The sequence below is a fragment of the Polypterus senegalus genome, chromosome 18, assembly GCF_016835505.1.
Source record: "Polypterus senegalus isolate Bchr_013 chromosome 18, ASM1683550v1, whole genome shotgun sequence".
Taxonomy (NCBI): Eukaryota; Metazoa; Chordata; class Cladistia; order Polypteriformes; family Polypteridae; genus Polypterus; species Polypterus senegalus.
This window is the reverse complement of record NC_053171.1, coordinates 60211827-60239245: the sequence shown is the minus strand read 5'-3', so window position 1 is coordinate 60239245 and position 27419 is coordinate 60211827. Positions and strand designations below refer to the sequence as shown.

The 27419-nt window shown below is 37.2% G+C and overlaps 1 protein-coding gene across 1 annotated transcript in view; it reads left to right on the top strand.

The window, feature by feature from the left end:
• fcer1g (Fc fragment of IgE, high affinity I, receptor for; gamma polypeptide) overlaps positions 1–27419 on the top strand; it is a 76741-nt gene that overhangs the window by 23928 nt on the left and 25394 nt on the right. The window contains exons 2-3 of the mRNA XM_039741640.1: positions 15312–15403; positions 23678–23719. Coding sequence (XP_039597574.1) covers positions 15312–15403; positions 23678–23719 — 134 coding nt within the window. The remainder of the gene's footprint in view (positions 1–15311; positions 15404–23677; positions 23720–27419) is intronic.

The window sequence follows — 27419 nt, the reverse complement described above, 5'->3', positions numbered from 1 at the left end:
TATGCACTGCCCGCTCATGTGCCCACCTCCAACTCGTCTTTGCACAGTCCAGATGCACCTGTGACTCACGTAGACGTTTCATTGCTCTGTGCGGTTTTGGCTGCTTTTCTATATATAATCCACCAAGACACCCGACCACGGCAGTAGCGAGGTGGGTGTGTACAAAGGGTTGCGACGAAAACAGTGGGAGCGTATGAGTCGCACTTAGTGGGAATTCCACGGTTTGCAGCCCGAATGGGGTTCAACGGCTTACCCACGCCTATAAACGCGCTCAATCTCATGCATAATTATTTATTGAATGCTAAACACTTCTGGAAAGACACGGTTGTCTAAAACGGGTTGGTGTGAGAATACAACAGTAAGTGAATGAAAAGATGGAACTCTGGAGAGAGCAAAATACAACACAATAGTGAACCCGCGGCATAACAAACGCCGCATAATTATTTATTTATGGTTGAACACTTCTGGAAAGACACAGTTGTCTAAAAAGGGAGGTTTTGAGGATACAGCAGAAAGTGAATGAAAAGATGGAACTTTGGAGAGAGCAACATATAATTGTCCGTGAGTGAAGAAGACGTATATTTGTCGCGGATGCGAATTGCTGTATGTAGCGTGTAAAACAGTTTGCTATGGTGCACGAGGTCGTGCGTCGTAACCGAAAAGTCGGTTTTTAAAGACCGCTTACTTCATTGTGTTTTAACCTCAGTTGTAAAGGATTGTTTTAAGGATTCCATGGGATACCCCTCGCAAACTGTTTCACACGCTGCATATGGCGACTCACCTCCACGAGAAACATGCCTCTATGAACAGTCAAGGTGGCTCGGAAGTACATGAGGCCTCCACAACAGACGAATATAAATGACGTTGTTCTTTCTGTGTCGTCGCGTCCATATTTTTTGGCGTGGCTCTGCGAGTTGTCGTCGTATCCAATGGTCTTGGAGTTGGTGGGCGTGGCTCCTCCCTGTGTGCGCCATAGATGTAGGCGGATTGAGATGCCCAGAAATCTCATAGGCTGTACTTGCCCATGGTTTGTGGCTCCCATTTTTGTATTTCATTATTGAGGTAGTACTGAATAAGTGCTTTTTAGGCCTTGATGCCTGAGGGACGGAGGACTTTTTCTAATTTCAATACACAGGGGTAATGGTTACAGTGGAATACACACAAACGACTAGACCAAAAAAAAAATGGCACAATAAACAAAGTTCCCCATTCGGTGTTGGATCTTAGCGATATTGTTTCTTTACATTTTCCTCCTAATCCCTTTCTTGTGCTGATGTGGTGCAAAGTCTTTTTCTCTGAATTAGCAGATGTCACAATTGAAATCTCACAGGAATCATGAAATGTTACACTGTTTTTATTTATTGAACTGATTTACATATTTCAAAGAAGATGGTGGAAGTTGCAATAAACTCAAATCTATGTGTAATGGCAGATACCCTTGAGTTAGCAAAATATCTGCAAATGGTAAATTTAGGTGGTGAAGCTTACATATAAAAGTAATACATCTGATTGCATAGTAGGAGCCTTGAACTAGATAATGAACCTTATGAGTCAAAGTGGACTTATCACTGTTCACAACCAGACAGTATACAGAAGTGTTGAAGAACATCAACAACAACATTAATTTCTATATCACATTTTCATACAAACAATGTAGTTCAAAGTGCTTTACAAGATTGAATAAAACGGAAGTTAATATATAAAACATAAACAAACAAGTTTAGGCAATAATATTATATAGTGCATAACAAACGAAAAGGTAAGGTGGGATGACCAGGAGGACAGAAAAAACAAAAAACTCCAGTAAGGTTGGAGGAAAAAAACAAAATCTGCAAGGGTTCCAATGTCAAAAGACCATTCAGCCCTCACTGGGCATTCTAACTAACATAAGATTGTCTAAATTAGTCCTCATGGTTTATAGACTTCAAATAGAAGAATTTGATGATGGTAGTCATGTGGGCATCTGGGACACCAGCCATTCATAAATGCATGGGGCAGCATGCTGCCTGGATCAGGTGGTGGTGGCGCAGATCACTACCACAGAAGAACTGGAAAAGACAGCAGAGAATAGTACAGATTAGCATGGAATTGCAGAACCCAGATAATTCAATGCCCATATAGATTAATTGGGATACAAGTAAAATGTATTTATGAAAGAGCCATTTTAAAATAATGGCTTTTTAGCAGTTTTTTAAATTGTTCTGCAGTGTTAGTCTGGTGAAGTTCTATTCTATTCCAAATTTTAGGTGCATAATATCAAAAGGCCGCTTCACCACTTCTTTTCAAGTTGGCTCTTAGAATTATAAGCAGACACTCATTTGAAGGTGTAAGGTTACAACTTGGAGTGTAGGCAGACAGGCATTCCAAAATGTAGAATGGGGTGAGATTATTTAAAGCTTTGTAAACCATCAGTACTGTTTTAAAGTCAACTCTAAATGACACGAATAACCAATGTGTCAATGCTAAAAGTGGTGAAATATCCAGATTTTCTTTTTCTAGTTAAGACCCTTGGTGCTGCGTTCTTCATTAATTGCAGTTGATCGATGTCTTTCTTAGGTAATCCTGTAAGGTACAGTAATCTAGTCAACTGAGAAAAATAACTAAGATTTATGCTTTCTCCTTATTTAGTTTGAGAAAGTTGCTGCTCAACCATTCAGAAATACAAGTAAGACACAGGATCAGAGACCCAAGTTGTCAGAGTCATCAGGTGCTATTGATAAATACAGCTATGTGTCAACTGCGTAGCTGTTGTAGCTCATTTTGTGCTTTGAGATAATCTGACCTAATGAAAGCATATAGATCGAAAAAGAGCAGCAGACCCAGAATAGATCCTTGTGGTACACCATATAAAATATAATGGGTCTCCGAAGTATAATCACCACAACTAACAGTTTTCTACCTGTTAAGTAAGACTGAAATCAATTTAAGACACTGCTAGAGAGGCCCACCTGTTCACTAAGGCGATTTATAAGAATACAGTGATCAGTGGTGCCAAATGCTGTATTTAAGTCTAGGAGAACAAGAACAGATATTTGGCCTCTGCCTACATTAACCCGTAAGTCATTTACTTCTTTAACCAGTGCAGTTTCTGTACTGTGATTTGTTGTAAAACCTGACTGAAACTTGTCAAAAATACTGTAGAATGTTTATTCAAGTAATCATTTAGCTGCATAATGACAGCCTTTTCTAGAGTTTTACTTAAAAAAGGCAGGTTAGATATTGGCCTAAAATTGTTAAAAACAGAGTAATCGAGATTATTTTTCTTAAGTAGGGCTTTGACAACTGCCGCCTTAAGACAGTCAGGGAAGACTCCAAAATCTAATGATGATTTCACTGTGTGAAGTATATTATCAGTTAGCACAACAGAGACTTCTTTGAAAAAAACCTGTTGGAATTGGGTCAAGGGCATAGGTGGAGGGTTTCAGTTGAGAAATTATTCTATGTAGTTCAGGTAGATCTATTCTGGTGAAAAAAATTTCACTTAAAATGGAATACTGGGATTCAGTCCGATTAACTTTGGTGGGATATGCTAAATTATTTTTAATGTTGTTAATTTTGTGTTTAAAAAATGTAGTGAAAGCCTCACAAGGTTCACTACTAGATTTTAGGATGCATTCCATTGAGTGAGTTGGGTTTATAAGACGGTCAATAGTTGAAAATAAAACTCTTGGATTGACAGCATTCTCATTTATAATATTAGAGAAATAGGACTGCCTCTGAAGGTGGACTACATTGTTAGTTATTTTAGCTTCAATATTTCATAATGGGCTGTCAGTTTAGTTTTTCTCCATTTATGTTCAGTTCTTTGACACGTTCTCTTTAAATCAGACACTGTTTGGGCTACAGGCCCAAAGAAGGCTAAAGATATCTTGGGTTAGTGTCAATGGTGTGTTCATTAAAAATTAAGGGAGGTTATCTTGCTTTATACACTTGTGAGACTTCATCTGGAATACAGTGAGAATGTTTGGTCTCCATTTTACAAAGAAAGAAAAAAAAGACATAAGGGCATATATGAGTAAGCAGACTGATCCCACAACTGCATTTTGTGAGTCATGGGGTATGATTGTTGGAGTCGAAAATGTTTGGTTTAATCAACGGAAGGTTAAGACTTATAAATGTGCTAAGGCAGTGGATTTCCATTATCCCACATTAAAATAAGTTTTTCAAGAAAAATATGGGAGCACAGATGGAAAATTGTTAAATTTAAATTTTCCACTAACAGTAGAAACATTTTATTTCAAACAGAGAACTCTAAATGTGTGGACTAAATTACTGAAGAGTGTGGTGTATAGCAGTACTTCACGGTTTCTCCCATTTTGACACTGATGGTATTCTGGATTTGTTAAGCAATGCTGGAATGTCCTACTGTCCCTTTTGAAAATGTTTTCTCATATTCTTTTATTGTAATAATAGTTTTGTATAATTTTTAATAATTAAATGTAAGAATGAGAAAATACATTCTGTAATAGATTAACAACTCTCTGTGATAGTCATGATCTACAGTATATGTATTTTAGAACTGGATCCACAGTAATGAAAAATGCAGCCCCACATGTGCTTCACTGTGTTGATGACTGCAGCTGTTTATGAAAAATAGATCACATGAAGTCTAACAAATGACATTCAGCCCATTACATTTGTCTCAATTATCACTTCACCTTCTTTCAGTTGAATACAGAAGTTAATAGAATTTTCACAACATTTATATCGGCAGCTATTCTTGTAGCAGGAGAGGCACACTCAAGAAAGTTAAACCTCAGGTTAGTGCTGAGAAGACTGTTTTGAAGTCTTTGAGCAACTACGGTACTAATAATACATTCACAAGGAAATGAAACTAAAGTTCTAAATATATTTAACTGTTTAGTGTATGTCTATGTGAAAAGTGGGAGCAGTTTGTACCAATTGATGTCATATTATTAACTGTATTTTTGAAAGATTTGATTTTCTAAATACAGTATGAGTATATGAAAAATAATCCTATTTTATTTTTCACTGCAGTGTGTTTCTGTAACAAAAGAAGAACAAATGTTAATTACCCAACAAAGAACAAAAGTTAATTATCCAACTGTTTCGACTGTTTCAAAGAGAGTCTATCAACTGCTTCCTTTTTATCCTGTTTGCAGCGTGCCACTGAGTTATACAGTATATTTAAAAGTGGTGCCTAGCTGTCATTTGTTAATGGCTAATGCTATGATACATTGCTCCAGGAAGTTATGTTCAAATGCACCTAAGATCCTTCTCTGTTTCAAGCTTCCAGATTCTATGTGTGTACTTGTTACATGTCTCTAGATGCTCCAGCTTTTCTCCCACATCATTAAGGCCTTTAGGTTAAGTTGATTGTTGACTGTAAAACTGTCTGGTATAAATGTATGTATGATGATGGGTTCAGGTCTATTTCCTGCTTGAACCAAAAATTGACTTAAGTGTGTGGGTAAACTTTCTGACCAAATTTTTCTTACCAAATTTTTCTTACCATTTTTCTGACCAAATCTTTCATATCACTTTCATATTTGACACTTTGATTGCAATTGGCATATATAAATAATCACAAACAAGGCATTTAATGGCATAATTAAATCTTTAAAAGAGAATGTGAAATATTAATGTACAAAAAATCTCTTTATTCTCATTTCTAGCTTTATATAGGTAGATATGAAAAACATTGTGTGCTTGGCATATTAAAGGCACCATTCACTAGATACTGTAGATATGGAAGGCACAGTGTGCACAGACATAAAAGGCACTATATGATGTTGGCTGCAGCTGCCATAACCCTCCTGAACCCAGAGCCATTGATAGTCATGACCAAGGATGAGCCAGGGCAAGGGACACGTGAGGCTTACTTGTGCACAATAGTTTATTTTAGTCACATAATTTAAAGTGCTTACACATGGTGCAAAACTAAAACTGTACCAATAAAATCAATAAATACATACATAGTACAATAAATAATCCATTATCCCAGGTTTATTTAATACTCTTTCAGCAATAAGTACCATTAAATGAAGTCTTCCAGTAAACTGAGTTAAAACCACCATTAAACCCTCATGTGGAAATATACAAACAACAATGTTCCAACTGCCACCATCCATTCCCAATTTTTGTCAGGATCACTAGATGTCCCCAGATCGTAGTCCGCTACATTCTCTGATCCTATCATCACCTTCTCCAGCACCTGTGGACCTGAACTGCCTCTGCATCTGGCCTTTGCAGTCCACGGACCTGGCACCTCCATCGATAGCCACAGCTCCCCAGGTTCCCATCCCCTATCACATCAATGCTGTCCCATCGAAATCCCATCCTTCCTCTGCTCCTGGGCTCTCTCTCACTCTCTTACTAGCTCCACCTTTTGGCTTGCTAAGCTGTTACAAGTTACTTTATCTTTTCTTTTCTTGCTATTTCTCTTTCCTTTACTGTTCTCCCCTCTTGCACATACCTCACTCAATTTTTTGTCTCCTCTCATGCTCATTTGGCACCCACTAATTGCATTATAACCATTGGCCAGCAACATGTGCACCTACTGCATCAACTTAAACTGACACACAAGATATACTGCTACAAAAAGGATTAAATAATTAAAAAAACACTTTATATCATTTGTTTCTTTACAACAGAGAGATACATAGATAGATATGGAATAGTATATAATATTAAGTCATGCAAAACAATATATAAGATCAATATGAAAGGCACAACACAAGAGACAGATGGAGAATTTGCAGTGTTATATCAGCCTACTCATGTTCAGAACAGATATACACAAAAATAAGGAAGAAATAAATTGATCAATAAGTAAAAATATCTCAGTTTTGTTTGCATTAACATGTTAAAGTGTTATCCAATTAGTGGATATATGGTAAAGTCTGATGGTGCTGGTATGAAAAACCTCCAGTACACACCTTTTCTAGAAATATATTTACAGTTCATAAAACGGGGCTAAAAGTCAATCCCATATAGTAAAACTACCTTATATATTCACATATAAGTCGGGTCTTGAAACCCGAAAAATTAATCAAAAAAGCTCCCGACTTATAAGTCCATTCAAAAACACGACACTTAATTTTTTTTTTTTTTTATTTTTTTTTTTAACATCTTCTTGCCTACTCCAATCTCACATCAGTTTCTCAGACGCATCAAATTTTGTTGCAGCAGCGCAGTTACCAATGTTTTTCGCTAATTTAGAGATGTTTAATTTAAAACCAGCTTCATATTTTCTTCTGATCGAATGCTCCATCGTAGATAAGGGATGTTCTTATGATAAAGGTGTATGAGGGTGTGAGATACAAAAAACCCAAATTGGTGCAAAAATTGCTTCGGAATAGTTGGGGTATTACCGTGTGGTCACGCAGGCACAATAGAGAGAGAGAGAGGTTAGGAACGCATCCTGATACAGCACATTGCCGCACCCACATATAAATTGTGAATTTCCCCTTGGGATTAATAAGGTATCTATCTATCTATCTATCTATCTATCTATCTATCTATCTAAATTAAAGGCAGTATGCTGCATGGTTACTCTCTCAGGTGGGTGTTAGCATACTATAATCCCTTGGACCAATAGTGTGAGTTTTCCACATTCAACTTATATGACTGACATTATAAAATACCAGAAACGATACATTAAAATCAAGTCCCAACTTATATGCGGGAGAACTTATCTGCGAGTATATGCAATAGTTAATTTAGGAGAATTTTCTATATTTCTGAAACAAAAATACTGGACTGTGTAAGTTTTGAAAATTGCCTGTTAAATTCCTTTACAATAAAAGGAATGCTAAACAAAGCCAACATTTCCTAACTGGAATTATTGAATGGCTTTGGTGTCACAAACAAGAAAACAAATGCAATGAAGTGATTGATCACAAGTTTAAAATAAATGAAAGAGGCAACAGTGTAAAAGCAGGAGCTAGTTCTGAACACAAAAAAGTATTACTCTTCACTATGGTCAAATTAAGTCCTGCTCTACAACATTTTCAAAATCAAGCTTATTTTTGAAATTCACAGAAGACATCATTATGCAATTTTAATTGTTGTTGTTTTTCATCAAAGTCATGTCATTTTTGTAGAGTGTTAGCCTCATTGGTGATGCATAATTGGACTGGTGTGATGTGTGCGCATGTGTATATGATAGTCTGAGACCATGTTAAGGAATGGTTACTGAAGATGTTACCTTCACAGTTTCTCCTCTCACATCATTGGGATGTTCACCCTTGAATTGTAGTGTATGGGATTGAAAATGTTATGTTAAGTATTATTATGGTACAGTATATTAGAATTTTATACATTATGTATTAGTTGTGGACGGGAGAGAGTACCTGAGCAATTGAATGTGGTGTGTAAATCAATTCTTGAGGTACTAAAAGTGTAGTATCTAAAGGATTCTGAGTAAACATTGAAACAGCAAGAGCTGAAATGACTAAGCACAGTAATGGACACACAATTTAATAAAAAGGCAGCCTGCAAACGCTTAGCCCTACCCCATTTTTCTCTGAGACACCCAAAGAAAACCCATTTGTTTTGCAGAGCCACACACTCCCTGAAACCTAGGCTCCTTGATCTCACAGCCTTTACTAGTTGTCTTTACTAATCCTTTCAGCCACACCCACACAGCTCAAAATACACAATACAGGGTGGTCCAGATCTAATTATGCACATCCAGATCGTCTGGATGACTTTGATGTATGCGGGGATGATTCCAGTTCGGCGCAAAGACGATTCTTCATGTCATCAGATCATACACTTCTCGATGGTCCGGGATTTTTCGGGTGATGTTCTATGTAATAAACTTAATAAGTTATAGCGTAATGAAAATTGCATAATTAGTTCTGAACCACCCTATAGAATAAGTAACACACTTGAGTATTAGAAAAATACAGCACTGAGACTGGATTTTAGTTTTTGAAACAAACAGCTATTATGTGCAGGAAAGAAGGAAATTATTGGAAAAAGAGCCTCTGGTACATCAAGATCATGAGCAAGGTTCATTTTAGAATTTTTTGCTTTCAGTAGTATATAGAAAGCTTGGTTTTGAGAAATATTAGAAATTTTTTATTCACACCAAGAACCATAGGCATGGAATAAATTACCACTTTCAAAACTTCACTTGATGTTACTTGTTAAAATAACATCGGCAAGCTTTGTTGGGTTAAATGGCCCTTTCTCATCAAATGTATTCTAATTATCTAAAAAGATGTGTAATGGCTTGATGGCTAAATGGAGTTTCCAAATGACAGCACTTAAATGTTAACTGAATGGCAAAGTCCTATTCGAGATAGGGTGGTAGGGATTTAAAATGGACCATACACACAAGATCCCCTTCAAACATCACATAGTTGAGGGAATTTTGTATGGCAAATGGGAGAAACTTTAACCTAATTGATGTCAGAGACTGTTAGACAGAAGAAATGCTGATTCAAGGTAGTTTCTGCCGAAGTGGGCAATATCACCTCTTAGAACCAAGGGTGTACTTACTTTTTCCAGAAACTGGCATATCTGTTAATTTTTCATTACATTTCTAATGATTAAAACATTACAAACATTGTGATGGGAACAGAACCATTCAATTCAAAAAGCTCATCCATTCTATTCATTTAGATTGTCTAAAATAACATCAAGTCAAGATGACCTAAAGTCCGACTCTGTATCATCGTGCTTTATCCCATGTGTCTGTGGTTTTTTCCTGAGGAAAAACTCCAACATTTGTCTGCTGTTAAGTTTCCAGTTGTGTCTCTGTGTTCTTGCTGCAGAATTTATTTTAAAGTAACAACTGGGATCCATGGTACTAATTCTTTTCATAATTTTAAACACTTTAGTCATGTCCTTTCTTAATCTTTGAATATGCCTGATTAACAAGTAAAAGTGTATATCACAGCTGGTCATTTATTACTGTGCACTATAGTCCTTTTCCATCAGCAATACAGGAGACAAAGCAATTACTTCACTAAATAATCTGAAGCAGCAACAGCAGATGAGCTGTTCTGTCGAAACTAGCATGAAATGTGGCATTCTCAACATTACCCACCCCCCTACTACTAGCAAAACCATAGCTGCAACCCAACAGCAAATGTAAACCCTTTTTATAATCGTCAAATACCACATTAACACATCCAAATGCAAAACTACTCATCCCTGGTAAACAGAATGACAGCTGCTTCTAGATAAAGGGATGGAAGAACAAACCCAATCCTATGAGAATGGGCAGTGTTTGGCTCTAGTTTGCTCAGCAAGCAGTTAATCTTCATTCTTCATGGTGCCATTAGCAGAATGCAATATCACATAGTGCTTTTTTACATCTTCACAATTTACTTGAAAATTTCAACTTTTTTTTTTTATTTTTATTTTCTACTTGTGATTCTGCCCCATTCTTGTGGTGCCGTCAAAATGGTTTAGTATGTAATATCTAATATTTTTGTTTTATTTGATTTTTTTATTGTTTTTTTTTTCATCTAAGCACAGTGCATAATATCAGCATTGATGTGTTTATTCAAGGTGTTTGTCGAACAGAACAACGTAGCACAATTTTGAATTTTGATCAAAAGCAAGACCTTTCATTCAAGCTTGAACAACAACAAAAAAAGAAAAGTAAATCAATTAAGGAAAGATTATTGGTTTTGACTTTTGCCTTGTTTTATAATGCGATGAAAGATTAGTAAATTTGTCTTTGAATAACCAGAAAGGCCTTAAGAAGTTTTTGCCACTCACTACATTTGTATCTTGAGATTTCCTGTTAGTCCTACTCAACACATTAGTCATAGGGTGATGGCACTGTTGCTTCATCATCTTCGGTTTTGGTTGCTATAACACTACGCTTTGTTAATGGCATATCCTAATTGCATTTGCACTTAAGACCCGTCACTGTAGCCATTTTATTTTTAGAGTAAACCACATATAAACTAATTTTGTGAACGTTGTTACAAAAGGCAGACCTCTTGTTTAGTATGAACAAAATTAGGTTATCTGGCCATTTATTATCAGGCCTTTTTTGACTTTGCTCACTATTTTAAGCTTGTCATGTCCATTTCTTTTGGTTGCTGATTTTTCTGAATTAACTCCTGCTCTTTCCAACATTTGGTTCTTGATCTTGACATGATTTCTGTCACACTTTAATAAATATGTCTGCCTTTTTGGTTAGGGTTTTTTTATGAAAAGATCAAATCAGTCAAGACAATAAGCCAATACATTATCAAATATACAAAATGTGCAGTACAGTAAAACAACACAACAAGGTCTACAAAACTCATGAGCTTGTAAGTTATTGTAATAAATTTCTAACAGCAAGCATCAGAATGAGCTATACAAAAAATACAGCATATGGCTGCTGTATAAAACTCTAGAGGAGAAGTGTGTATCATTAATACATTTTAGGTAGAGCTTTCAAAGCATGTTCAATAGATTAATATAGTATGGTATGTAATAAATGAATACCATCTTGGTGAACAGAAGGAAATGCATAACAGTCCACTGAATTATAAAGCCAAATACAGCAGGCCTGCAGATTAGGTGCCCTTTTAATTGACTGATGGAAGGATACACACTTAATTTCTCTTGCTTCTTGACCTTTCCCTCCTTGCTTGTCAAGGAAAAATTACACCTCATCTTCATACATTCTTGTACTTTACCTTTGCTTAGTTTTATTGTGTTACATTGGTTCAGATTGACCACAGAGCATAAAGTAAGTGCCAGCTGCACCATTCATCGCTTTGGCTGATGAAGGCTTGGGACAGCCATTATTCCATTGTTTTCATTAGCATGACATAAATGTTATTGATTATAACATTTTAGGAATATATTTATTAATCAAGAAGTTTAATTTACAGTGTTATTTTGTGTCCAGATTATATCCAGCTCATCACGTGTACTATAATAGGTGTGAGCCACTCCCTCTGCTCATCAGCACATCCCAAAGATTCTCAGTGGGGTTAAGGTCTGGACTCTGTGGTGGCCAATCCATGTGTGAAAATGATGTCTCATGATCCCTGAACCACTCTTTCACAATTTGAGCCCGATGAATCCTGGCATTGTCATCTTGGACTATGCCCGTGCCATTAGGGAAGAAAACATCCATTTATGGAATAACCTGGTCATTCAGTATAATCAGGTAGTCAAGTTGACCTCATTCTTGGAGCACATACTGTTGCTGAACCTAGACCTGACCAACTGCAGCAACCCCAGATCATAGCACTGCCCCCACAGGCTTGTACAGTAGGCACTAGGCATGATGGGTGCATCACTTCATCTGCCTCTCTTCTTACCCTGATGCACCTATCACTCTGGAACAGGGAAAATCTGGACTCATCAGACCACATGACCTTCTTCCATTGCTCCAGAGTCCAATCTTTATGCTCCCTAGCAAATTGAAGCCATTTTTCCAGTTTGCCTCACTGATTAGTGGTTTTCTTATGGCTACACAGCTGTTCAGTCCAAATCCCTTGAGTTCCCTTCGCAGTGTGCGTGTGGAAATGTAACACTGAAGAGTATCAATAAACAGCAGCATGGACAGGTAAATTATTACTGTATATGGAAAGGATAGACTGAAAAAACTCCAACAACATATTAAACATCTACACAAATAAACTTACAGTATATATACATATTTGTAGAATTTTTGTGGGTTTTAACGTAACTGCATTGATTTACAAATAATTGAAGAGCTTATCCAGTGGGAATGTTACTGAGCCATAGAATGCAGTGTCATGCATTAAACCTTTTACAAGTTAGTAATTATTTATCTTACACTTAAATACTCCATTCAACTTGCAGCTCATTTATAACTAAAATTTCATTGACGCTTAGTTTCTCGTGACCCTGAAATAGATTATGAGGGTTTGAAAATGACTGATTGCTGTTTTGTGTACTTTAAAAGGCAGAGGCCCAACACAGATGCAGGCAACTCTTGAAGCTAAAATAACAAGATGGTTATCAACAAATTATTTCCTGTCTTTTAACAAACTAAAGAGACTAACAGCCAATATACAGTATATACTGTGTATATAGGGTGCATTAGTTTACAGTGTCATGCGCATAGGGGACAACTGAAGGGCCCTAGTGACTGCAATTTTATCCAGGGGTTGGTGCTGTGTCCTAATGCCTCTCAATCTTCCTCCCTCTGCAGACCAGTTGATTTACGACTAGAACACCTCTGATGTCACTTCCAGTGTCCATCCACCTGAACACACCTCAACCTATCAGATGAAACTAGATATATCCCAATAATGTAATAGTGGCTTGATACTTCAGTTCATACTCCTCTCTCGTTCATAGCTTTCTATTACTGTGGCCAGAAAAAAAAAACACACACACACAAATGTAGTAAAGAGAGAGCAAGAGAGGCCAGTTTCACAGTTTAGACCTGGTCCATGTGGTCCATGTGGTTAGGTGGAGCCACACTGTAGTCTCCTCAAATTGACATACAAAAATTAACATTTTGTGTGGTAGTGTGACATCAGTTAAGTCTAGGAGGCCATGTCATCTTCTTGAGGAGTTGTATTTTACTAAGGATCCTAGGGGTGGGCACTGAGCCTTTTGTATCCTGTCTGATGTTTCTTTTTTTCCTTATATGAAGAGAAATATAGATACCTCCAATTCCTGCTTTTGTTTATTTGTTTTTTTCTTATTTTTGACTGTACTGAATTTTGCATAAAAATAATAGAATTAATATTTGAAGTTGCCCTCAGAACTTCAGTAGATTTCAAAGGATGTTGTGCATGCTTCCTGAACAGAGAGTTTTGACACTTAAATGATATTGAGGATTTAAAACATTCACCTTTACTTGGTATAGTCTGGCTTGCTTTGTAATTCCTCCATTTGTTAAAGCTATTGTGTGTGGTTCCCAGTAGTATGATCATTCTGTATTTACTGTATATACATGCTGGCAGTGTTTGCCCCTTGGTAGACCTGCAGTTGATGATTGTGAAGATGAGGTCTCTACTTTGTTGAGAAGGAGATGTTTGGACCTCAAACACATAGACATACTGTGTGGTTTGCCTTAATGTTTCCTTTCAGCTTCCCCTAGTAAGTGCTACTAGGCTAACTGATTCTACCCTCCACCCTTTTGGCTCTTAGCTTTATACGCTGTAGGAGATTGTCAAAGTAGCATGGGAAGATATCAATTTGTACAACCCTGAAGCCCACCGTCGCTCACCACATGGAATCCCAGTTTTAAGTGAGCAAAAGGGGACATTAACAAGTCATTTGCTGCACTATTCCTGACTACTTAGCTCCATAACAAACATCAGTCCTGCCAGGGTAAAGGTTCAGTCCACCTACCTTAGGGGATTCTTCTCTCACAAAAATGGTGAGGAAGTGACTTGCACTGCTGCTTAAGAGACTTTTCTGTACCATGAACCACCTACACAAACTGTCAGAATCATTCATGTTGTCAGAGTGTTTAAACAGTTGGCCCTGTAAATTGCAGTAATTGCATCCTAATTGCCAAGGGTTTAAGCACATCTGTATTTTTAGTAGAAAAATGTGATGAGTGTTTTACTGTTGAAATGTTCCTTGCACTGTCCTCCTTAGTTTAAAATACTGTTTAAGAGCTCATAAAATGTGCTTACATTTAAGTACAGAATATAACTAAAAAGGAAATGGCTGTCCAAATTGTAAAGCCTTCTTGCAGAATGAGATAAGAACAGTTAAAAAAAATGCACTATATCATAAACAGCAGATTGGGAAAGATTGTAAATGTTCAGATTAAAACTAAACATGCATTGAAATTTACTGAAATGTGATGCACATGAACCAGAGTGGAAATTGCATTTACTGGGCTTAAAGGTGGTGTAGCAGGATGGAAACAGTGGTTATTTCCCCAGGATCTTCAGTTCAAATCTTGGGCCCACTGCCCACTTCCTCCCTATGTCAGTGTGGTTTTTACATCAAATTCCCAAAGACATACAGGTTCGGTTAATGGTTGCCACAAAACTGACCCAGAGTTTGTGTACCCTGTGTTAAAGTGACATCCATTCAAGGGATTCTCATAATTCACTTCTGCAGTAGGTACCCTGTATTAGACAAAGTGGGTGCTGCTAATGTATGGATAATTTCTTAATTAATTAATGAATTTTTTCATGTAAATTTGTTTCACCAGCTTAATAAAGCTGACTGTATTTGACATATCCTTCAGCGTCTTTCTGCTGACTATTGCTTTGTGATGGTCCTCTTATATGAAATGTGTGAAGAATAATAAAAAGTAAGCCTTAATGAATCATGTTGACTTTCAGAGGTGTGATGATGTGGGAATGACTGTCTTATTTGTAAGGACTGGATAGGAGGCTGAATGCCCTGCATTATACAATTTTCTTTCTGTCTTTCAGATGCTCTCCAGGAGCCTCAGATCTGCTATGTGCTCGATGCCATCCTCTTTCTCTATGGGATTGTTCTAACTGTGCTCTACTGCAGGCTTAAGGTATATATGTGTCTGTTTTTTTTCTGCCTGACTATCCATCTGTTGTTTTTGGCTATGTAATTGTACAAAGGTAAGCTAAAAGAAAGTCACAATTTACTTTTTTTTTTGGCTGTTGTCATATTTGTTATTCAGTAACATATGGAGTTTTATCTCTCATGGCTATTTTTTCACCATTAGTGGGATCAACATGCCTACTCTTTCCAGATGCACCAGAACAAAATGTTTATGGAAATATTTTTGAATTTCCAGGGATTCATTCTTATGGATTTTCAGGAAAACAATAAGAGGACGATTACTTCACTGCTCTTGATAAACTTGACTTTGCCTGATAAATGGTGTGGCGGATGCCCCTTCACTGTATATTCAGGGAGAGCAGCCCTGGATGGTGCAATACCTCCCCCTGGAACTAGATGGCCGCCTCCCTGGGTTGGAGCGGTGCCTCGGTTTCCATGAGGGCTCCATGGGAATTGGAGTTGGGTGTAGCCCTGTCGGGTCTCGCAGGCGCCGCCAGGGGTGCTGCAGCTGGGACTCCTGAGCCCATATTTGTTTTATACGTGTGCCTCCAGTGTGAATCTGGGTCGGGACAGGCACATATATAGTGCCTTTATTACAGTGGAAAACAGTAATTTAATATATAATAAAACACTAAGAGAAATCTGATTGATCACTTTGGCTTTGGTGTGATTGGTCAGTCTGGCTTTGGTGATGTGATGAAAAAGTGGGGATATGTGAGATTCACAAGGAGGAGTAAAGGTGCATGCTGGCAGAGTCACCTTCAAAGACAGAAAGTACTTGCCTCAAAAATAATGACAAGCAGGCTTTGCAGGAACATGCAAGAGAGAGGGAGCACCCATGAAAAGAGTTACAGACACATGCAAATGCAGAGGCAAGATGCTGAGCATACATGTAGAGCAAGAGACAGCAAATGTTTTTAAATTTATCTATTACCTGTCTTAATTAAGAACAAATGTGGCAGAAGCCTGTTTGAATGTGTTCTATGTCTATTGAAGTATTCCTGGTGATAGTCTTAGGGTAGTCCAGCAGCTTGAGCTATGCCCCACCAACAGCAATTTCTGGCATAGAGCAAAAAGGCAAAACTCATAGAATGTATTTTAACAGAACATTTCACTGAAACCAAAGCTGTAGTCATAATGACAATTCAGTCCTTCATTTCCAGTATTACAGTATGTAAGTTTACATGTAATGAATGCATTGAGCTTTTGACATGAGTAAAAACACCATCTTTTATGTAGCTTTTGCTACATAAAGAATAAGCACATCACCAGCTGTCTTATGAAGAAATGTACTGTATAATTCTATACTAATAGAATTTATGCATACAGTCCAATTTAATTTATTGACATTTTCATTATACTTATGAGAATATCTGTTGCTTATCCCAATGTTGCAGAAACATTCAGAATAACACAGCAGAACTACACTACTAAGAAAAGCAATGGCAATGAAAAAGTAATAAGAACCTATAAATATGTAGCCATACTAAATGAAAAATATGTATATGAATATCAGACATAAACATGCAGCATGGGCCAAACAGTGAAAGTAACAATGGCATGTGTGCTTTAGATAATCAGTGACATTGTTTTGGTATTGTGCAGTGATTGGTAGTTTGGATGCTTACACAATGGACTCATGTTGGTCACAGTTCAAGCAGAGGGCTGCATGCACATTAATTAACAAATTAAAGGTCTGTGGGTAAAATTTTGTTTGTGAGGCTACATTAATCTCATAGATGTTCAGAACTTTTGGAAAATTTATATATAAAAACAATAAATATAGGTATTGCAGACAAGTTAACCTTATAATCCATCCACCCATCCATTATCCAACCCGCTATATCCCAGCAAACAGGGTGCAAGGCAGGAAACAAACCCCAAGCGGGGCGCCAGCCCACCAAAAGGCGCACACACACCAAGCACACAGTAAGGACAATTTAGGATCGCCAATGCACCTAACCTGAATGTCTTTGGACTGTGGGAGGAAACCGGAGCACCTGAAGGAAACCGACGCAGACATGAGGAGAACATGCAAACTCCACGCAGGGTGGACCCTGGAAGCGAACCCGGGTCTCCTTACTGCAAGGCAGCAGCACTACCCACTGCGCCACCGTGCCACCCCCTTATAATTCATGATGTAGAAATACTTGTTTTTGGAACAACAGCAACAGTGTATTTCTTGCGTAGCCTACAGTCATACAATAAATTCATCAATTGGCTTTAACAGGCCATGTATTTTGAATAAAAAATAAACACCCTTTAAAAAAAGGCTGGGTGAGCAGTGGGTGTCAAAAAAAATGATGTAAACATAATACACAAAACTGAACACAAATAATCCTCTTCAAAGAGCTGGATAGCCAATTGATACAAACTACAAGTCAAAATGCAAGACTAAATTATACCACTCACTAAATACAGAACTAACACATACAGTATGAGGATGCAAATGTGTTGAAAAACATCAAACACAAAAGTAGAAACTAATTAACATAAACAAAAACAATAATATCTGCCTAACAACTAATTACAGATTCCACCTTAATGGCCATTCTACAGCTGATTCAGTGCTGGGCCGGCCAATCTGATGAAAAGACCTTCTGCCTGATGATTTCAGTGCTCCTTTATCAGAGATGAATTTTCCATAGGCAGGCAAACAACTTGGCAGTAGAGCAGTGGCAACAAGTGCCACATAAGGATACCAAGAAGAGAAACACAGGGTTGGTAACAGTTTATAAATAACATATTAACATATATTTTTATACTAATGACTAACAACAGAAATGCAGTATGCACAGCTGATCAGCAGCTCTTCTCATGGTATGCTAAACTGAAGTAGTGAGTCTTCACCTGAGATTTAAAAGCTGAAGTAGTCGTATAGTAGCAGGCAGACCATTCCACAGCTTTGGGGCCCTGTAACTAAAGGCTTGACCTCTCACTGTTATTTATTAATTCTTGAAATCATAAGTAGGATTATTAATGCATATTAATAGTTTGAATGATATATAGAAATACTTGTCCATTCATTTTCTGGCTCTTAATTAATACACTTTATATAAATATTGTGACAGATGGGGGGGCTATCGCTCCCTTGAACCCTCAGACAATATGTCAGACACTGGGTAAAAGTCCAAAGTTTGGATTTATTATAATAATAATGTGCACAAAGCACCCGCCTCTCCACAATACTCATACAAATAAACACAATTCACAATAATCCTCCTCTCTCCCAGATGCATTGTCACCCTGCCACCCAGCTCAGCTCATTTGTATGGGATTTCTCAGAGTCCTTTATACTGCTTAACCCAGAAGTGTTTCATCCCTCAGTCCATGATTCCCCATCACTTCTGCGTTAGATAAAAAGTCCTCTTTTCATCATCCCGGAAGTACTTTGGTCCTTCCGTCCCCGTGACTATGACTTACTTTCGGATTGTAGTAAACACCAGTGTCTCTGGGCCTCCCTGCAGCGTCCCCTTGCGGCCCCCATGGTATCCAGCAGGGCTGTGAAGGAAAACTCCAATATCCATGATGCCCTGCTGGAATTCGGGGCACCTCCATGCTGCTGGAAGAGCTCCATCTAGCGGTGTGGGGGTATTGGCCGGGATGAATGGCCAGCCATAGATCACAATATATTTAAAATTAATACATTAAAAAAGTATCATTCAGACTTTTAAAAACTCCATTCATTTATTAAATATCAACATTTAATAATTATTCATTTTAAAAAATTTTTGTCAAAAATGAGTAAACCCAAAACAAGCAGGAACCCATCTATTAATCTTATTTATTATGAAGTTTTTGATCATCCTTTATTTCTTTTCAAAATTTGAATGATGAATAGGTTTGTTTGTGTAGTCTGTGAGTAAACAAAGTGCAGTCATTTCTTGGGCACTTAGTTGTTAATTTAAGCAGTTACGAAAATGCGCTCATTGTACCTGCACATACTTAAATGTACTTAGATGAACTGAGCTGTTGATCATTTATCTGGTGAACAGACAGAGGCATATGTCTTGCAGGCACTTTATGTATGTACAGTGGTGTGAAAAACTATTTGCCCCCTCCCTGATTTCTTATTCTTTTGCATGTTTGTCACGCAAAATGTTTCTGATCATCAAACACATTTAACCATTAGTCAAATATAACACAAGTAAACACAAAATGCAGTTTTTAAATGATGGTTTTTATTATTTAGGAGAAATAAAATCCAAACCTACATGGCCCTGTGTGAAAAAGTAATTGCCCCTTGTTAAAAAATAACCTAACTGTGGTGTATCACACCTGAGTTCAATTTCCGTAGCCACCCCAGGCCTGATTACTGCCACACCTGTTTCAATCAAGAAATCACTTAAATAGGAGCTGCCTGACACAGAAAAGTAGACCAAAAGCACCTCAAAGGCTAGACATCATGCCAAGATCCAAAGAAATTCAGGAACAAATGAGAACAGAAGTAATTGAGATCTATCAGTCTGGTAAAGGTTATAAAGCCATTTCTAAAGCTTTGGGACTCCAGCGAACCACAGTGAGAGCCATTATCCACAAATGGCAAAACATGGAACAGTGGTGAACCTTCCCAGGAGTGGCCGGCCGACCAAAATTACCCCAAGAGCGCAGAGATGACTCATCCGAGAGGTCACAAAAGACCCCAGGACAACGTCTAAAGAACTGCAGGCCTCACTTGCCTCAATTAAGGTCAGTGTTCACGACTCCACCATAAGAAAGAGACTGGGCAAAAACGGGCCTGCATGGCAGATTTCAAAGACGAAAACCACTGTTAAGCAAAAAGAACATTAGGGCTCGTCTCAATTTTGCTAAGAAACATCTCAATGATTGCCAAGACTTTTGGGAAAATACCTTGTGGACTGATGAGACAAAAGTTGAACATTTTGGAAGGCAAATGTCCCGTTACATCTGGCGTAAAAGGAACACAGCATTTCAGAAAAAGAACATCATACTAACAGTAAAATATGGTGGTGGTAGTGTGATGGTCTGGGGTTGTTTTGCTGCTTCAGGACCTGGAAGGTTTTCTGTGATAGATGGAACCATGAATTTTACTGTCTACCAAAAAATCCTGAAGGAGAATGTCTGGCCATCTGTTCGTCAACTCAAGCTGAAGCGATCTTGGGTACTGCAACAGGACAATGACCCAAAACACACCAGCAAATCCACCTTTGAATGGCTGAAGAAAAACAAAGTGAAGACTTTGGAGTGGCCTAGTCAAAGTCCTGACCTGAATCCAATTGAGATGCTATGGCATGACCTTAAAAAGGCGGTTCATGCTAGAAAACCCTCAAATAAAGCTGAATTACAACAATTCTGCAAAGATGAGTGGGCCAAAATTCCTCCAGAGCGCTGTAAAAGACTCACTGCAAGTTATCGCAAACGCTTGATTGCAGTTATTGGGTTCGGGGGGGCAATTACTTTTTCACACAGGGCCATGTAGGTTTGGATTTTTTTCTCCCTAAATAATAAAACCATCATTTAAAAACTGCATTTTGTGTTTACTTGTGTTATATTTGACTAATGGTTAAATGTGTTTGATGATCAGAAACATTTTGTGTGACAAACATGCAAAAGAATAAGAAATCAGGAAGGGGGCAAATAGTTTTTCACACCACTGTATGATATTGAGTTTCAGATGCTGTTCCTGCAATATCCTAAAATGCATTGAGTGACTTCATTAATTCTGGAATGGCAATAAAACATAATATTTTGTCAACTACTAACTGTATAGAGTTTGCATCTAATACTTGTAATATTGGTCCCATTTTCCTTCTTTCAAAAGAATGTATGCTTTATTTTAATAAAGATTTTAATATTTTGAGATCTTAGAAAATCCATCACAAAATCCTCTTGATTCATCTAATTATTTTTGCCTGATCCCTTCATAAATGTTTTAATATTTCAGTGTGGGTTTCCTCTGTTATGCAAAAGATGTGCACGTTTCATTAGCAACTAATGAATTGGCCTGCTTTGTGCATAAATGTATTATGTGATACACTGCTACCACGTTCAAGCTTAGCCTGTTCCCTGTGCTTGATGGTATTGAAACAGATATTGGAACATTAGAATATTACAAATTTTTTAACAACAACAAGTGATTCTGCCCGACAAAGTCCACCAATCGTATCCCCCTAATTTACTGAAAGTAACATCAAGTTGTGTTTTGAAGGTCTCTAAAGTTCTGCTGTCTACCGCACTTCTTGGTAATTGGTAACAATAGTATATATTTTTTTCCCTATTACCCTTTACTGAAAGTTGAATTAACTTTACATTTTAGATTTACTGGGTTAGGATTTACCTTCTGATGTGGAATTGCTTTATTGTTTTGCATAATTGTCTTGTTCCTTAAGCCACATAAACTTTAGCTACCTCACACATAAATGACCAGATATTGCCCTTAAGAATTTTCTGATACAGAGCAGAAGTCAAGGTCTCATCAATTATGGCAAATTGTTCAGGTCCTGAGGCATCCCCACCCTGACATAATACCTCCATCATGTTTGAGTGTTGGGGTGATGGACTTATTATGGAAGCTATGTAAGCTTTATACCAGACATAACAGGACCCATGTCAACCAAAAATATGCGTTTTTCTTACATTTGTCCATTGGACATTCTCCCATATGCTTTCTGGCAAATAAGAGGCAAGTATTTATGCTCTTCTAGGTTGCCAGTGGTTTCCACATTATTGTTTTTGAATAAAACCCTTTTTACCCCGGGGTCTTTTCTGATAATGAAGTCATGAACACTGACCTTTGCTGAAGGAAGATATGGCTGCAGATCATTTGGTGTTTTTTAGGATCATTTGAGGCTGCCTGAATGATTACACGCTGTACCCTTGAAGTAAATCTGTAGACAAGCCAATCCTGTGATGGTTTACTACTATTTTCCATTTCTAGATCATGGCTCTCATTATGGTTTATTAGAGTATCTGATGGTTAGATATCAAGAACATTTTTTCCTGATCTACTCAAGACTTTTCTTTGATCCCAACAATCGTGATTACGCCACTTTTATGCCATTCTTTTGTTCACAATAATGATTATGCAATTCTTGTGTTCATAAATATTACTCATGAATGCTTTGAAATCACTTCAGTTTTTTTAGTCTGGTGCTTCCTGACTCTCTGGTACGAGACAACCTCTATATATGATATTACAGATTCCTCCCTGTTTTTGTCCATCTAGGTATGAAAAACCCTAATTTTAGGCTATTTTTGGACCATATATTGTGAATTAAATTACACCTTTAGGACAAATAGTAAACTAATAGGTGTCTTCAGCAAAAATTATCAGAAGGACATTAAGTTGTGTATAGCATGTCAACTAACACATATGAGGGGTCAAAGTATTTCTTTCCACAAAACTGAAACAAATGTAGATCAGTAATACAGGAATGTGCAGTGTTGTTTATGCTATTTCCATTTGATAATACTTGTGATATTGGATTCTTTACTGGAGGTCCTAGCCTTCAAAGAGCCATTCCCAGAAGTTTGGAAATGACAAATTTCAAACATAAGTGTATCTACTATTACTATTTCATGGTCAGTGAATATGAATATGATGTTATTTTTGATTTTCTATTACAATTGATAGTATTTAGACTTTAAACATTTAAACTGAAGCACACATTTTAATATTTCAACAACTCAATGCAACTATTCTTGTTTATTATGTACTTGTACTTCATTAATTAATTTCATTACAGTACTTATGAAAACCCTGAATTAGCATGGCTTTTGCTGATTCAGAATTTCTGAATTTTTGGGTTGTGCTGATAAGAGTCAAGAATAATTGATGTTTATATTGACCAGGACTGGCTGTATTTTGGCTCACTTTAATTATTCCCTTTAAAGGACTGATTTAACCAATGGGCAATTCGAACTTTAGAACAGATCATTTTGGAGTATTTACTTTTCAGCTGTTGTGTGCAGTCACAGTGAACTTTACAAGTACGACACTTGTGGTAAAAATTCAAATGATGAGGTGATGTCGGTCACCGGAATTAGCATGCATGTTAAAGAGTGCCATTTTAAGAACGCAGAATATGATTTTGTGTACCCTGACAATCTTATGTAGATTTCCTTATCTAGCTGATTCCGAGTTGTGGTTTATGGAAATGGAAATGATACCATGCAGTTTTTGATTTACCGAAGTCTGCAAAGTGTAACAGTTTTTCTTTTGTTACTTTCATGTCATTAGAAAGTGTTTATTGGCACTTCTTCATTACAACTGTTCTTGTCCTTTTTTATCTGTTTTTAGATCATTCAGAGCAGATCAGCAAAGACTGCCTCCTCATCTGAGGTGAGTTATTCACTGAGATGTGTTTGTATTTATTTTGACTTGAGGCATTTTTTAGCAGTTTTTAACAGTAAAACTAAACAAATTAACAATGAAAGATAGTCATTTTAGTCTAATAGCAACCAAATTAATTATGACCTTTCACATTTTGAAACCTCTATGAGTTCAGTCCAACGTGGAGGTATAATACAGCATTGGAACATGTGGGAAACTGGTGATTATTATAGAACCAAAGACTTTGTCTAAAATAAATTACTGTCAACAACTAAAGTGTTTTTTTTTTTAATTTCCTAACCTGACTACATGAATCTCTTGTTGGGATATTAATACACATCCACATTGAACACCATAGGACCATGCAGTGCTGCAAACACCTCTTGTTTATGAGAACACTTACTGTATGGAGAGGTTTCAAGGATGACTCCTTGTGGTTAAAACATACTGTATGCTGACAAAGAAAAAAAAAGGAAAACTTCACCTGTGAGCTTCTCAGTGTTACAGCAATAAATGTTGTCAGTAGTGGTTTAAGTTTGGGATCCAGTGTGCAGAAGAAATGACACATAAAGCACTGAGAAGAGGAAGGAGCACTCTTTATCAAAAAAGTGGAGGCTTGTGCAATCAGGAATGTCTTTTAATCATCAGAGTATGGAGGCCAAGTGCACACGGTCACAGTGGTTGAGCACATACAGCAATTTAAAACAAAAATGCCTTCATTATTTATTACTGGCTGTACAAACCCAGAGGGGGTGAGACATATTTTTTTGGCAGTACTAAACTCTGAATAACTATACTAAAATTTAGAGATCAATCTCAATAACTGATATTGTAGATTTCTTCAGCTTCTTAAAGGAATAAGAGTTTTCACATTTTACATTTTTGCTTTATTTTTTAAAATGGTGTCATTGTTATTGTATGTACCTTGATGTTTTGTTTATACTTTTATACCTGGTGCACCAACAGGTTCACTGAAGTATTTAGGGTCACAATCTTGAGATTTAAAGTCCAGTGCCTTAACCTACACACCACACCATCTACATAAGAACAGGTGCCTTTGTTCTTTTGGTGTGAATCATTATGTGAGTTTTCCAGCAGCATCAGGTGTATTGGAAAAGACAACAGTTTATTACAAGAAACACTCATGCATACATATTGTACCCAGAATCACAATCATACAGAACCATTAGGTTGCAAGTTTTCCTAACTGGAAAATCCAAGAAAGCCCCTTTAAACATTGCAGATAAGGATGCATGCTCTTATCTCTGGAATCATTGAAGCAGCTGCACTGGTTCTACATCACAAGAAATTATGTGGTCAGTAGGAAAAAGTTTATTTAGAAATATCACTTAGCAGCAGGAGAAAAATGATAAAAAGACTGTGGTAACTCCTAAAAGTGTTCTTTAGCAAGAGTGGACTGTGTTAAGATGTGTAGGATAATAAAACGTATCAAAATAGTAACTATACAAATTTTTTTATTGTCCAAAATATTTTACTGTGGAAGAGGCTATTAACTTCAATAGGATAGCTTCTTCTTCTTTTTTCAGGTACTCCTGTTAGGGGTTTCCACAGTGGATCATCTTCTTCCATATCATTCTGTCTTCTGCATCTTGCATCGTTGCACCTACCACCTGCATGTCGTCTCTCACCACATCCATAAACCTTCTCTTAGGCCTTCCTCTTTTCCTCTTGTCTGGCAGCTCTATCCTTAACATCCTTTTCCCAATACATATACCAAGCATCTCTCCTCTGCACATGCCCAGACCAATGCAATCTCACCTTTCTGTCTTTGTCTCCCAACTGTCAAATTTTATTGATTTTATTTTAATCATTCCATACAAATAGATCAATTTTTACAAAAAATAGGATTGAAAACAAATCAACCCCCACCCCTGAGAAAGAGAGCATGGCCAACAGAGTAAAACTTAAAGTTTGTAAACATACATAAATTGATGAGTTTAATAGGTGGACAAAGATGAATGGAGAAGTAAAAGAAATGTGAAGATAATTACTTCCTCAATGCTTTAAGAGCTTATTCTAAAATATAATTGATTAGATCCTGCCAGGTTTTGAAAAAGTTCTGCACAGATAGAGCAGACTCACTAACTGAGAATTAGATTTTTTCCAATTTCAAATAGTATAAAACATCAGTTACCCACTGACTTAAAAGAGGAGAGTTAGGATTCTTTCAGTTTAGGAAAATAAGTCTGCGTGCCAATGGTGTAGTGAAGGCAATCACAGTTTGTTTGTCCTTCTCTGCTTTAAGACCATCTGGAAGAACACCAAACACAGCTGTTAATTGGTTAGGAGGGATTGTGACACCAAGGCTGTCTGAAAGGCACTTAATTTTTTTTGTCCAGAATGATGTTAATTTGGTACAGGCCCAAAACATGTGACCCAGTGAGGCTGGGACTTGATTCCAGTGTTTGCAGGTTGGATCTTGCCCTGGAAACATTTTGGACTGTTTTAAGCAAGACAGATGTGCTCAATATATAATTTTGAGTTGAGTAATTTTATGTTTTGCACATATGGAGCTCGAGTGAATTCTCTGCACTGCTACCTTCCACTCCTTTTCTGATATGTTGAGTGAGAGATCTTTTTCCTAATGTACTCTTGGATCTTTGAAAGGGAGGCACTGTAAAATAATTTTATATATTGCAGAAATGCTGTCTGAGTCCTCGAAACTGAGCAATATTTTTTCAGCATGGAAAGATGAGGAAAATCAGGCAGGTTCTGTTTAACAAAGTTTTTAATTTGAAGATAGTGAAAGAAATATGTTGCTGGAAGGTTAAATTTGGAATGTAATTGTTCATAGGATGCAAAGATGTTGTCTAACTAAAGATCTCTAAGTAATTTAATACCAAATCTTTTCCAGATATTACTTGCATTTATTGGGGCACAAAGCAGGAAATATAAAGAAGCACTACAGGATTTTATTTCTATAGCGGACCAAGCCTGTGTATGGTCATCTATTTGTGACCAGGTTTTTATAACTTGCTGCCCAGTAATAAAACTGAAAGTTAGGTATAGCCATGCCACCTCCTGTCTTAGGTCTTTGTAGAGTCGATCGTTAGATACATGGATGTTTTGAGTTCCAAATAAATTAGGTTATGGTTGAATCTAATTTCTTAAAAAAATTATTTATTGGTGTATATTGGAATGCTTTGAAATAAAAAGAGAAGCTTAGGAAGGATATTCATCTTAACAACGTTCATTCTTCCAGCTAGAGTGAGATGAAGGTGTTATATATCTGCACTGTGATATTAATTGCAGGGTTCGATTATGCAGCCATGTGCGGTAGGTCTGCTGTTTGGTGAGATGAGCTTGATTGCTTTGGTCTGGAAGAGGAAAAGGAGAGAGGACAATAAAAAAGGTTTTAAAGTTGTTGCACTTACCAGCTATCAGCGTCTCTCTTTCCTAGACATAAAATTTGGCAACGAGAATGGCTGAGTTTTCCCTTTCACCACCACCTCCCTTCCTGCTTTTACCCAGTGAGCCTCCAATTCCGTGGACTCGTTGGCTACAATCCTTTGAAGTCTATCTCACTGCCTTGGGGCTTGAGGATGTTTCGGCCGCTCGCAAAAGGGCGCTACTTGTTCATTGCTTGGGACTTTGAGACTAGCTGACACATATGATACTGCAGTTACACTTTTGAATGCTCACTTCTCTGCCCCACAAAGTGCTCTACAATGGAGATTTATTTTCAGAC